This window comes from Sabethes cyaneus, chromosome 3, assembly GCF_943734655.1.
Source record: "Sabethes cyaneus chromosome 3, idSabCyanKW18_F2, whole genome shotgun sequence".
In the NCBI taxonomy this organism is placed as follows: domain Eukaryota; kingdom Metazoa; phylum Arthropoda; class Insecta; order Diptera; family Culicidae; genus Sabethes; species Sabethes cyaneus.
Window position 1 is genome coordinate 172,189,297 of NC_071355.1, and position 14,942 is coordinate 172,204,238.

Here is a 14,942-nt window from a genome sequence, read left to right on the forward strand (position 1 = left end):
TTGGCGATTTTTCCAAAACAGAGTTTGTGAATCATCGACAATGTTGACAAACTGAATATGCACATATTTTAAAGGCAATATACATCTGGATTCACTCACCTAGAGATACATGATACTTATTCAACTTTATGTGCGTACCCAAGTAGCACACTTACGATACTTTTAGTTATATCAATTTATTAATGACTCACATTAGTTATATAACGGCTGGTAAACGGCTGAATAATGCGTACCGTTGGTGCCTTGTGCACGTGTAGTCATAAAATAGACCCTACAGTGGTTCATAGCCTCTTATTCAGCAACTCCTTTTCCTACCACCTCGTTGTACCAGCCGGGATACGAGCAACTTTGGTGGAGATCGGGTAACCAACCCCTGTGGAAGCCAAGGTCGTATGCTGACAGGAACATCTGTGGCGGTGGCTGAACAGTACACCAGACTAAAGCGTGAAGCAGAAAAGATTGGGTTAAAGGTAAATACGTCTAAAACAAAGTACATGCTGGCCAGCGGAACCGAGGCCGAACGACACCGCTTGGGCAGTAGTATATTGATCGACGGCGATGAGTTTGAGGTAGTCGATGAATTTGTCTACCTTGGCTCACTGGTAACGGCGGACAATGATACCAGCCGTGAGATTCGGAGGCGTATTATCAGCGGAAGTCGTGCTTACTATGGGCTCCACAAGCAATTGCGGTCGAGCAGACTAAGTCCCCGTACAAAGTGCACCCTGTACAAGACGCTTATTAGACTGGTTGTTCTCTTTTTTTTTTTTTTTTTTTTTGTATGCCAGAAGGGCATTGGGTTAAAAGGCCACTGCGACAGTCTTAATGATCGTCTTTTGTGGCAGGCCCCGATTGCTGTACACAGTTTACGGATCGCTCATACCCATTGATGGAGTTGAGCGGAATAGTTGTAATCCTGTGCCCCAATTCGGTACTACATGGTTTATAAAGCCAATGACCGTTTTGGGATTTAGGCTCCATACCTGATATGGAGTAAGAAGGAAACTTCCTAAGAAGTTGTGCCTTGATAATGCAAGAGCTCCGCAATAGCAGAGCAGATGCGCTGAACTTTCAGGTTCAGAGTTACAAAAGCGGCAGGTGTCAGATGATACCTTGCCGATATTCTTTAAATGATAAAGAGCGGGGCTGTGTCCTGTTAGGAGTCCCGTGATCGTGCGTAGTTCACTACGAGTTAAATGGAGTAGTTTTTTAGCTACTGCAGGGTTTGGGTAGATAAACTGTTTAGCTTGTCTACAACCCTGTGTTTGATTCCAACGGGATGCTATTTCTAGCTTTTCCCATGTCATCAGTTCGCCTTTCACGGCGGATGTGGAGGTGCCCAGAAACGGTTCAGGACCAATAAATTGCTGAGCTGATCCTTGTCTTGCTAGGTTGTCAGCAAATTCATTGCCCTCGATTCCGCAGTGACCGGGCACCCAAAGTAATAAAACTTTGTTTTGGCGGGAGAGTTCCCTCAATGCTGCGCTGCACTCCCAAACTAATTTGGACACGCATTTGGCGGACTTGAGAGCCAGTAGTGCTGCTTGGCTGTCCGTGAAGATACCGATTTTCGCATGCCTGTACTTTCGTTTCAGGCATATTGTCGCACAGATGTATATGGCATATACTTCTGCTTGAAAAACGGTGGGCCACTTTCCTAATGAGATAGTTTCCCTGATGCCGGGTCCGTAGACTCCGGAGCCTGTGCAGGCCCCCATTTTTGAACCATCTGTAAAAAAACAGATAGTTCCAGATGGAAGATCTGGCCCTCCATTATTCCACATTGAGCGATCTGTTTCAATCACCTCATATGGAACGTCCATATTGGGCCTGGCTTCCATGCAGTCAGAGACTGAAGTTACTAAGGGTGTCAGATTGAATTCCCGAAGTATGCGAAGATGACCGATTTGGTCACCTTCGAGTATGGTTTTACTCCTTTGCAACCGTAGTGCGCCGAGCTCTGCTTCCTTCTTCACATGAAGATGCAAAGGCAGTAAGCATAGCATTGCCTCCATGGCTGCAGTAGGTGTTGTACGCATGGCACTGGTAACTGTAAGACAGGCCAGGCGCTGAACTTTGTTTAGTTTGGCTTGGGCTGTCACCTCATTCACCTTTGGCCACCATACGACTGCAGCATAGGTTATCCTAGGCCGTGCAATAGTAGTATATGACCAGAAGGCTAGTTGAGGTTTCAGTTGAGGTTCTCTACGGACATGAAATATGGACAATGCTCGAGGAGGACCTGCGAGTGCTCGGAGTTTTCGAACGACGAGTGCTAAGAACGATCTTTGGCGGCGTACAGGAGAACGGAGTGTGGAAGCTGATGATGAACCATGAACTCGCACAGCTCTATGGCGAAGTATCCAGATCCAGTATCCAGAAGATGGCTAAAGCTGGACGGATACGATGGGCAGGGCATGTGGCAAGAATACCGGACAATTACCCTGCAAAGATGGTGTTCGCCTCAAATCCAGTAGGAACAAGACGACCAGGAGCGCAGCGAGCGAGATGGTTACACCAGGTGGAGTGAGATCTAGCGGAGAGTACTCGGTGTCCGAGAAATTGGAGAGCAGTAGCCCTCAACAGAGTTACATGGAGAAATTTTTGGCTATATCTTGCCAGCCATAGCACACTTCAGATCCAGTTAGTTGAAGTAACCGGATTACGACAGTATTTTTCGATGGACCTTAGTGCCAGTACGTTGGGAGGTTCATGTCCTTAGGTACGAAAGTGACCTCATTAATTTCGTACCATTTTAGGACATCCTTTGAGTAGTGGCACGAAGCTAGATCCGGCCAAAAGATTGTAGGGCGACGTTCGTTTTCGTGTGACGCCATTTTTCCAATTTTCGAAAACTGACAGCGATTAAAATACAGTGTAAACAATACACTCTAATCTACTTCTACTCAAATTTTCAAGAAAAAATACCCAATGGGTAATTTTCTACAGCGTTTCTTCCGTGGTGCAATTTTATGCAGGACACCCTTTATCCAGAAAAGGCGAATGAAGTGAAATGGTGTACCGTCGTAAGCCAGAAGGATGAAACAGAAATATACTGGAAGCCTCAGCCGGAGGGGACTAAGGGCGATGCGCTAGTTGTCGAAGCGAACGCCAATGGTTCGTATGCAGCGATCCTCTGAAAACTAAGCGAGGCTCCAGAACTGAAAGAGCTCGGCGACCAGGTGGACTCAAAAGGGAGAGATGCTTTTTAAGCTGCGGAAAGATCCATCAGGACGCTGGGGAATCCATCAAATATTAAACCGCACGCTTAAGAAACCGTGATTGAGTGCAGGAACCTGGACGAAATTACAAGGGAACAGGAGCTAAGAAGTGCGACTTAGGCAACGTTCCTTTGGTGATCCAAATAAAAAAGGCCTATGTTGGAACGCAGTCGGCGGCGATTCACCTTTCGGTGGTAGCAGCGTCCAAGCTACGAAAAGAAGGCAAGATTAAAGTCGAAATGTCAGTGTCCGTGTTAAAACCCATCTCCGCGTGATACAAGAAATGAAGCGAAGCTTCAAATATTGGGAATTCGGACACCAGATGCGAAACTGCCAACGTCCGGAAAGATCCAGATCGTGTCGAAAAGAACGGCGAAAAAGGCCGCTTTGCAAGCGACTGCCCAAATAAGAGAGAAATGACCATACGATGGAAGGCTTCCAATGCTCAGCGTATTAAAAAGGTGAAGGCGAGCTAGTAGTGGTGGAGGTAACCCAGATAAATGTCAATCATTGCGACACGGTACAATAATTGCAGAGCCGTACCGAGTTCCACCCGGCAACGGTAACTCGACAACCGACAGATCAGCGATGGCTGCAATACTCATAATGGATAAATTTCCCATTAAGGATATCGAGCTCATATAAAGTTTTTTTTTAATTCCATTTGGCCGGCCGCCAGCACAGCTAGGGCTATATGCATTGGCGTAGTTAGAGGGGGTGCCTGGGGGACCAGGCCCCCTCCAGAATTCTGTAGGCCCCCTCCAGAAATTTTCCTCATTGGAAGCACTCGTCTCCATTAAAATTAGGCCTCTCGTCGCCAATTTCCCAGTCGTCTCAGAAGTCGCGTATCACTTTCGACCTGGTCAAGGCATCTTGCATGTTGAGCCCCCCTGTTCCTGTATTTGTTCCTTTCGTCGCTTTGTCATCCGGCATCCTTACGATGTGGCCGGCCTACCGTAGCGTACTGACTTTCGCTTAATGCACGATAGAAATCTCTCCAAGCAGTACCTGTAGCTCGTGATTCACCTGTGCACCACTCTCTGCTTTCAGTTTGTACTCCACCAAATATCATCCGTAGCACCTTCCGCTCGAACACGACAAGGGCGCGTATGTCCTCCGTGAGCAGTGACACGGCTTCAAGTTCATAAAAAACCACTATCCTTCGTACGGCGGCGTATGCTTCTTTATCGTAGCGTTCTGCGAAGGTCAAGGTAAATCCGATTTCGCGCTTAAATATGCCACTGGATCTTTCATCAACAGTTACCGTCGTGGGAGTCATGCGTTTGTTTCCTTTGAGCCTCTTTATTTCATATATTTGGTCTTCGACACATTTATTTTTAGCTCAATCCTCCTAGACTCCATTTTCGTCGGATAACCCCCTCAAGAGCGATGTTGAATAACATGCAAGATAAGCCGTCTCCTTGTCTCAACCTTCACCGCGACTCAAAAGGACTCGAAAGTCTCCGAGATACGCACGAAACACATCACTCGATCTAATGTAGCTCCGATCAATTGCGTCAGTTTATCCGGAAAATCGTGTCTGTACATGATCTGCCATAGCTGGTCTCGATCGACTGTATCTTATGCTGCTTTGAAATCAATAAAGATGTGATGCATGGGCACGATGTCCTCCCGACATTTCTGTAAGATCTGTCGAGAGCCTGCCTGGTAATTCCTTACAAAACCCTGTGCTATCGGTGACAACCGGCATAACAGGATTATAATGAATTTATTTGTAAGGCACCCCCTAGGCCCCCTCCAGGGAAATTTCCTAGCTACGCCAATGGCTATATGGGATATAAAGGTTTTGTGATAGTCTAAATCAACGGGATCTTTATGTGCAGCTGCTACGCACCACCAAGATGGACCATGGAGCTGTTCCACCAGATGTTAAATGCGCGCAGCGCTCACCAAGGTGCTCATCGAGCGAACGCCAATCATCATCGGAGGAAAGTTTAATGCTTGGGCTGTGGAGTGGAGCAGCAGATGTACTAACTCCAGAGGATACAGCCAGCGTTAGCTAAACTAGATGTGTTGCTGTTGAACGAAGGTAACGTGAACACTTTTCGTAAAGACGGGCGCGAATCCATCATCGACGTAGCCTTCGGCAGCCCGTTGCTAATGCGGAACATGAACTGGCTAGTTTGTGAGGGTTAGGGTATGGCGTCGGCCGGCAAAATTCGGTGGTAATACAAAGTACTAGCGCCTACGAGCGGTAGTGGAACACGATGGCTTTCGACAAAGTTCTCTTTGCCCAGTCACTCTGAGTGGACAGGGAAATAGCGATCCTGACTGCGGACCACTTGATGGAAAACTTAGCGAGGGCATGCGATGATGCGATGAAACCACCACCACCCAGCTTACTGGTGGATACCATCTACCGATACATTTAGCAACCTCCACGCTTGTTTTTTAACAGCCAGAAAATGTATCCAGAGAGTCAGAAACGCAGTAGATCGAGAAAAGCGTGGCGTAGTATTCAGATTAGTCAGGGCTGTACGGAAGATAAAGCTGAGCAAAAATAGATGCTACAAGAACCTGTGCCAGAAACTGATGCCAATCCTTGGTGTAATGGCAAAGGTTAAATGTCCTGTGACAACTAGGGAGCTGTGAGCGGATAAGCTGAAGGCGATCGTGGAGGGACTTCTCCCGACGCACAATCCTACGATGTGGCCAACTACGCCGTATGGTTTAGAAGAGGCGGAAAATGCTGACTGCTGAAGCAAAGTCGAATATGTTCCCGGACAGGTGGACGATCCAAAAGCTAGTGCTGTTGCATAAGCCAGGAAAATCTGTGGGGATCCAGTATCATATAGGCCTGAACAGGCTGACGACGTATCGTGGAAGACCACACGGTCTGTCAAATGTACAGTTCGGATTCCGGATTCAGATAGCAGTCGAGTGAGCTGTGATGTCGTCTAAACAGAAGCATAGAGAAGATCATATTTGCGCCGTTGTAACGATCGATGTTAAAAAACGCCTTTACCAGAGTCAGTTGGGAGACCATTGCCGAATCACTGCACAGAATGGTCCCTGAATATCTGTAGAGAATCCTGAGGAGTGACTTTTAAAACAGGGTGCTTATTTACGAGTTCGCCAATGAGTAGAAGATGATGAACATCACGGCAAAAGTTCCGCAAGGTTGCAGCCTTAGCCCAAGGACTATCAATGCATAAACAGAATAATACCGAATATGAACGGGCCTAGTAGCAGCTCACGATGGCTCCTGGCCAGTGTATCATCGTCGCAAGATACTACGCAATATCACATACGGGGAGCTTGTTGAACTAAGCGTCAATCATCCAACCACCTTGATCAAACCAATTGCTAAGTGAGCTGCAAGGTTACAGAGTCTGCAATTCTACCTTGGCCTTGGAAGCTCTAAGGCAACGACGCTTCTATACCCGTTCGCAATGGGGCCAAATCACAAAAATGCGATCATTTGCTATTCCATAAAAAAATGCATAATTTTTCAAGGGTGGCATCCTTGGAGAAGTTTATTAATAAAATATAGCACATGAGTAATTCTCGCTGAAACGGGGCCACTACTGACACGAGGTCTTCAAATATTGGAGCTTTTACGCTTAATTGGTTGAAAATGGTTAAAAAAATAAGAATTACACTTTCGTTACCTCGAAATAGTGGACCCCTCGTTCGCCAAGGGCCCTAATAATTACAAAAAAAGTGGAATTTTGAGCAAACCTTGAGATCTATATTATGTGATATTTCATAAATTTGCCATTAAACAACTGACAAATGGCCCGGTTCTGTAAAGAAGAAAAACAGGGCTTGCAAATGGAGTAAAATAATTTTTGGCGGCCATCTTAGATTTGGATTTGGATTTTATCAAAAAATCGCCGTTTTCACCATGAGCCCCCCGACCGATTTTCATTTATTCAGTTAATGCCGTAGCACACCTAACTTGATGAATGTTTATTATAGCATTTTTTCTCATCTTTCCGATGGTGGTCTTGAAACTAAAATCGCGGCTGGGGGGATCATGGCGAAAGCGATGGTTTTTTGATAAAATTCAACATGGCTGCCAAATCCAAGATGGTCGTCGGTTTTGTTTTCACTTCGTTTATACACCCTATCTCTCCTCTTTACAAAACCGTGTCGTTTGTAGTTTGTTTCATAGCAAAGTGACCCCGTTTCAGCGAGAATTACTCACATCTTTTTACACTATTAAGGTGACCATGAATTCACGTATTAGGGAGATACAAGTTTTTTTTTAATATGTCTAAAAAAATTTGATAACTTTTTAAAATAATCAAATTTACTGAATATAGTAACTATCTATCTCTTATTGGTTGCAAAATAAAATGGTTTGCTGAAAAAAGCACTCAAAAAACAAATCTGCTCAACAACTTTGCACACAATTTTTTCATTGTTTTCAACTGTTCTATACAAAGATATTGCAATCACTAAAAGAACTCCGAAGCATCCTCGGAAAAAATTGAAAAATGGGTTACTTTTTGATAAAATAATTTATAACTCATTAAATATGCAAAACAAATTGCGAAAAGCATTTTAAACTGAAACATTGTCAATAGAACAATACGAAACATAAAAGTAAAGCTCTAGTCATAAGTCTCTCTAGAGATTTTACCATCTATTGGAAGCAGCAGGTATATAGGAACAAATAAAATTTATATTCCAATCATATAGCAGTAGCAATCAAATCATCTTCCCACGCTTCGAATATTTTTTCAAGCGCACAATGTATAAAAGGTCGAATTATTCACTTCAACTTTTATGAACTGTTTTATTCCCTTGACCGTGCAAAAGAAATAAAATCGAAAAAAGGTGCATCTACAAAAGATTTCCCTCATAAAAATCAGATGCAAAAAGAAATCAACCAATATTACATTTTCCGGTTCAGCTTTTTGCTATTATTTTGTGGCTAATATTACTTTAAGGCGGTTGTCGTCTGGTCGTCTTTGACCTTCGTTAAATCAAAAATCGCATACTAACTGTATACTATCAATACTCAAGGTTAAGACTGTGCGAGGTATCGACGGTTTTCGAATATACCGGAGATTCTTATAGCTTCGACCATAAACTTTAACTGCCTCTTTTAAGAATTGAATCTCCCTGTGGAACGAATAGCCCAATAGTGGTGTCTATCAGCACATATATTCGTTCTATCGTGAAAAGTTATTAACATTCATGAGTTTATAGATAGATTTTCTTTATAATAATGCCAACACAGCAGCAATAAAATATACTACCAAATTGTTTCGTGCTTTACTTCAACTCATGGCAAAATTGAGAAATACGGTTTCTATTAGGGTAAGGGATCTAGTTTTCGACCCTGTGCTAGTTTTCGCACCACTGCTGAAACATTCATCAAACAGATTACTGAGAAAAAGGTAGAGAAAAGCTATTACTTAGGATATTGTCAAGGTTGTTATTTTGCAAGAAATTTTGCAATACCCCATCAAAATTTGCGTCTGCACGTCCAAATAATCAAGTTTATGAAACTGGGACTGGAGTTCGAGTGATTTCTTTTCGTCTAGTGGAAACAGATACGGAATCAAAATTTCCATAAATTGTGTATATTAGGACACTGAATTCATGCAATATGTTATTATACAAAGAAAAGGCAATATTTCTGTCCAATTTTCTTTTGTTGCAGTGCATATTTGTTTTTTTATGATGTAATTAAAGACGTTTAAAAAAGTACGAAAATTGAAACGCGAAACTGTTTGTGTTCTAGATTTCGACCGGTCGAAACAGCCTGTTGTATGCTTTCAAAGACGCTTGTTTCATTTTTCGACCCATCGTTCAAAAGCCATGGAAGTGGAAAGTATTCAGACCCGAAAGCAATTGTATGATTTCAGGCGTTTTCCGGGATTGCATTTCAAACATGTTACATCTATTCATTCAAAGGAGAAGGGTAATTGAAATAGTCTACAAAAAAAGGTTTACGGTTTAGTAAAAAAATAATACCAATGTGATATTACAGAAATGCTGCAGTTATTTTTTTGCATTAAATTCATCAATTTAAACAACCCTCGACTTTGAAAATACATTACTTTGTACTTGGGTCGAATAGTAGAACACGCAAGGGTCGAAAACTAAAACAAAGGGGCGAAAATTAGCCCAATGGGATATTGAATTAAAACGAGAAAATGAGTGAAAAATATAAATCGTACACATATTTCCTTTTAAATGTTAATTAAATATACATCCTTTCGTACTATTCTATCATATTTTCGAAAAAATAGCGCTATTTTGACGATATATTGCATTTTGTTAGCCATGCGTTGGCTTCATAGGTCGAATTATAGTGCCCTTACCTTACTATTAAACAGATTGCAACGCGGTATCGAATAAACGGTTAACGAAAAATACTCTATACAAAACACCATACAATTACCAGATACTCAAGACTTATAAAGGGTGTCCCACATCAAATTGCACCACGGAAGAAACGCTGTAGAAAATTACCTAATTGACCGATCCTTTTCAAACTTTCAGACAACAAAATATAACCCATTAGAAAGCTTTTGGCATATTTTTTACATTCAACTTCAATACCATAACCGTATGCTCGCCCCTTATGCTTAACTCCACTCAAAAAGTTTTGTACAACCTAGCTGCAGCTTCATCTGTACGGAAATCCACTTTTTCTTCATGTTTTCCTCGGACTTGACCTCCTTGGGATGCTTCCGTAGTGCATGCTTCATAATAGCCTAGTATTTTTCGATGGGCCTTAGTTCCGGTGCGTTGGAGGCGTTCATCTCCTTAGGTACGAAAGTGACTCCGTTGGCTTTGTACCACTTCAATACATCCTTTGATTATTGGCACGAAGATAGATCCGGCCAGAAGATTATAGGGCCCTCGTGTTACTTCGACAGAGAAGACAGATTCTTCTGTAAACGCTCCTTGAGGTAGATCTGCCCGTTTACAGTCTCGGTAGTCACGAACGGCAGACTCCGTTTGCCACATGATGCATTTCTTGGCCAAATCATGTATTTCTTGGCAAACTATGTAAGTTTCTGCATCCTTCTTCCTCCGGAACATCAAACTTATGCTGGTCGGTGAAGTACAGTAGCCCCCGGAAGCTGCCGGAAGTCCGCCTTGACATAAGTCTCATCATTCATAATGAGCGAATTGAGCATCTTCCAGGAGCTTGCGCAAAATAAATTCATGACGTTGCTTTTCGGGTGACGCCATTTTTTCAATTTTCGAAAAACTGATCGCGATAAAAATAGAGTGTAAACAAAACACTATAAACTACTTCTACTCATATTTGCAATATAAAATACCCAATGGGTAATTTTCCACAGCGTTTCTTCTGTGGTGCAATTTGATGTGGGACACCCTTTACAAACCTGTTCTCACGTTTAACAAGACAGAAGTCGGGTTCGTTTTTCAATTGAAATGTGCTGGTTCATTATTTTTTACAAGCTACTGTTGGGAAGCGAAGAGAAACAAAATTTCTCAGTCTAACAAAGCAATAAAGATAACTCTATGCAGCATTATGCAAGCCTTGTGCATAACTGTTTTCCTGAATATGTTTAGTTTGTTGGAGAATTTTCTGTAGCCAATAATTTGTCAACATTTCCAGAGGGATCAATTTTTTATTTGCAACTTATTGTACGTACAGCCATTAAATTCAGGAATTTTCAAATTGATTCTGCAGAAATAGATCAGTCTCTTTGTTGGACAAGTGAAAAGTTTTCACGTGTAACATTTAATAGTATTGTTTCCAAATCCCACCAAAACATCAATCAAGCACGATTTCCCCTCAGTAACACGGTTTACAATACAGCACGTGGCCCAGACTTGACGGAATTTGTCCCACGCCCCGCCCGGCCTGCAATCCGTGCCGCTGATTTATGATTTTGACCTAAAAGAAACGATTCAATGATTTCAGATTGAATTGATGCAGTTTCAATTACGCCTGGCGCAATTTGCCGTTACACTACGCGAGCAAGCCATTCAATCATCATTCCAACCATCATCCATCCGCCCCGGCCGTGCAGCGCGGGTGATCGGTGCCCGCCAATCCGACTATTTTCCATGTCCCAAACCCGCGGGGCCCACGCTTTCTGTGTGCACCGATTGAACGGTTACGCAGAGTTTACAATTGCTTTTCGATTTATTTTGCCAAACGGACAGGAGCTGTCGACAGAAAGTGATTCGGTTCGTTACTGTAAGCGGAATTCTTACTACTATTGTGAGTGGTGAAATTATTTTCAATTGCCGTTTAGATTTGTTTCTACTGGTAGAAGCCAGCCAGAATTTATTTCGACCTTTGGTTCATATGTAGTATGTATGTCATGATGGCGAAAAGCTCTTAAAGTATGGAAATTTTGGGTAGACATTCTTGACAATTCATTAAAGTAGATGGTATCCTACTTTGCTACAAAAAGTAGTTATCGTTTCTTTGTCTTAGATTACGCATGTTTCGCCATTTTCCAACTCGCGTCTTCTTTCAATTACTTACTTACCAATGGATATCAATTTATAAAGTTTATCGATCAACCTACTATGGCTTCATATGGTTGGCAACAATGGAAACGCATGGTAGCAGAAACTAAAAAACTTTTTTTAAGTTTTTTAGACTAAAAACTATACGTGCTACAAAACTTCGATTGCTATTAAAGGTAAATTTGCTGCGATTTCTTTGTCTGTTTCATGGGAATTAAAGATTACTGGATACTGGTTTACGAAACTTAATTATTACAACACAGATTATTTTAATAAGGTCATAAGGGTTTGTGTATAAACGCTACGTTATATGTTATTGTTTATGATTACAGGAGAATATATATCAATAATTCAGATACTTAGACTTATAGTTTGCTGTTTAAAGCAAGATTTTTATCATCTCTAATGTGGATAACGTACCATGACACATGTAATATATTTGGATAACAGCTTTTGTTAATCAGCTTTGTTTTGTTCGCCGATAGCTAGACTTAACCTAATAATAGATTGATAAACTACTCCACTCATAAATCAATTAGAAGGACGAAGCTGTCGTAGGTAATTGAACGTTCAAATGCCAAACATAATCCCCTACTGTTAATTTATTGTTGCATGCATTATACCGATAAAATCCCTCTTTAAGTAGTTATACCTGTATGTATTGAGTACTTGTTGTAGTTGTGCTTTATACTCCATCACTAGTAATGCTTGTAGGTGTAAGCACACTAGAGCAGTGCCATATAATAATCATATTGCCAGTCAACGAACAATCATCGCTGGGTAGCTCATTCAATTTGATTTCTGTGTTCTTGTTTACTTTTTTTGCCATGCCACATGCCTGTCGGCGTCGTTCGCTTGCTGATGATGAAAAATACCGTCGACCGCGAACTAAACAATACCACACACTCACATCCAACCTGTTTAGAACCATTCCTTACCAACCGATTCAACCCATGTAGGATTTCCCCAATGATGCTACGACCTGATCGTGTGCCGCCGGTGCTGTTCCGGCCGTTGGAACCCGTTGGTTTGGTGGACGGATCAACAAACGGGCAGGCAACGGGTCTTCCACCAGCGGCATCCTCACCACTGCACTCAACAACAACAACAACAACAACAACAGCAGCAGCACGCCCGACACCACCGGACTGCCCACAACGGCCAGCACCAGCCACAACAACAGCAGCAACAGCAACAAGTCAAAATGTTCGAATCCGTCGACGTCCACGGCGACGGCGGCGGCGGCGGCTGCGACGGGCTCAGCGAAGATAACGATGATGATGATGATGGCCGGCAGCAAATTCCGTCAACATCGACAGCAACTACAACAGCAGCACCAGCACCAGCAGCAGCAGAGCAACAACAACAACAATCTGAACAACGACAACGACGACGAGTTGGAGGAGGAGGAGGACACAACCACCTACAACGACAATGAGTACGTATCAACCGCAACCGTAACGTTCGCCCTATCGACGGTGTATTTCGTGGATTATGAACGCCATACGTAACCGAATTCCGACCCTCGGTCACCGAATATTGTACATATAGAAATACCGCAAATATGCGCATAGTTTCGTGTAGCATTCATCCCGTTGCTGGAGGGAGGTTTCCTCTATGAGTTAGAATTAACATTCAATCATCGAATCGTTGAGATTGTTGTTAGCGGACGGACCGTTGACCAGTATTTTACGGAGCAAGAGTGAGTACAATGAAACTGAAAATATTTTCCCGCACTAGTATATTGCGACTATGACTGGCGATTGGACGAATGGGGAAGGTAGTATTTAGGACAAACGTTTTAGTCGGTGGGTGAAAAATTTCTTCCTGCGGAATTCAGTATTAACGATTTCAATAGTATCGACTAGATCGCTTCGCGTATTTTGTGTTCAATTTATGAATCTACGAAAGCGAAAATCGAAAACCCCTCCGTGGTTATTCACCGTGATTTATGAGGAAAGACTATTCTCATTGTTTGGTGACTAAAATCACTTGGAAGGGTTATTTTCAGTTAGTGTAATTTTCAGTTAGTTTCAGTTGATCAAAAGGTCAAGCATTTTCGAGACTAGAGTCATCTACTAACCTTACCGAAAGTTATATTTCATCATGACTATGATTCTGGATGAACTATGAAAAGGTTCACGGCTCACGGAATTAAGTATTCTTTTTCCAACTATTTATTATCGATCTATAATTTTATATTAGTTTTTGTACTTAAGATGAGACAACTCGTATCATTATTTCTAAATGGATTTGAAAACCAGCGCCATAGCACAAACTACCAAACCAAAACTATCCCAAATCTTCCAATGCCTGCAACGAAAGTTCTACGCCACCTTCCGATTATAGGATGGACACTTCAAGTAAAATTACCCTCAACAACATCTGTTCAAAAATGACCAGTGCGTATTTGTTCTTCGTAAGCAGCATCTTGTTGTTATCAGCGATTCCGAATGCCGAAGCTCATCTACTCTTATCTATAGAGTAGGGCGGGGCATAAGTGCGATGTTTGAAGTTGTCATCAATTTTCGTGAGATATAAAGAAGGACAACAACATAATATATTTTATAGTGATACAGTAACTCAATGTCTTCACATTCAACTATAAATCATCTACGGTAACAGTGTTTTGCAAAATAAATTCTTCTTTCTTCTGATCGAGTGCAGATTCGCACTTTTACCCCACTAGCGAAGCAAAAGTGCGAATACCGCGGGGCAAACGTGCGAAGCTCGAATCCATGAAATTAGCACAACAGTAGCTAACAAAACCATATTATCTTCAATCTGCGTTATATTTCGGTAAGGAATATTCTCGATTTGCACCTTTTCTATTTTGCGCTGGTGTATTGCAGCCTCCGTTAGATCGAAACTTTTCCAAGCGTTTGTTTTTTGTTTCATCAACGGAAAAACATTGTTTTTCTTCGACCAACATGTATAGAACACACAGTTTTCTGCAGATCTTCCAGTTCTAGTATCTGTAATATAGTGCCTAAAGCTATATATAATTAGTTATACATTTTTGCCTCGTCCGTGAATCGCACTTTTGCCCCGTCCGTGATTCGAACTTTTATCCCGCTTGGCGCTTGACGGGATTAGATTAAATTACGGAAAAGCGAAATATGTTTTGTAAAATTCTCTTCACCGTATTTTCAAAACAGATATGTGAGTGATGTAAAACGCTGCTACAAATTTTCAACAAGTAATATCATCTTGTTGATATCATATTTGCCGTATAACGAAAAATTACATCAAAACCGCCCTAAAATAACATTTGCACAG

At 42.0% G+C, this 14,942-nt stretch overlaps 1 protein-coding gene across 1 annotated transcript in view; it reads left to right on the top strand.

The window, feature by feature from the left end:
• LOC128743036 (trissin receptor) overlaps window positions 1-12,636 on the top strand; it is a 48,660-nt gene extending 36,024 nt beyond the window's left edge. The window contains exon 8 of the mRNA XM_053839542.1: window positions 12,589-12,636. Within this exon, the coding sequence (XP_053695517.1) occupies window positions 12,589-12,636 (48 nt within the window). The remainder of the gene's footprint in view (window positions 1-12,588) is intronic.
• Window positions 12,637-14,942: the final 2,306 nt, after the last annotated feature.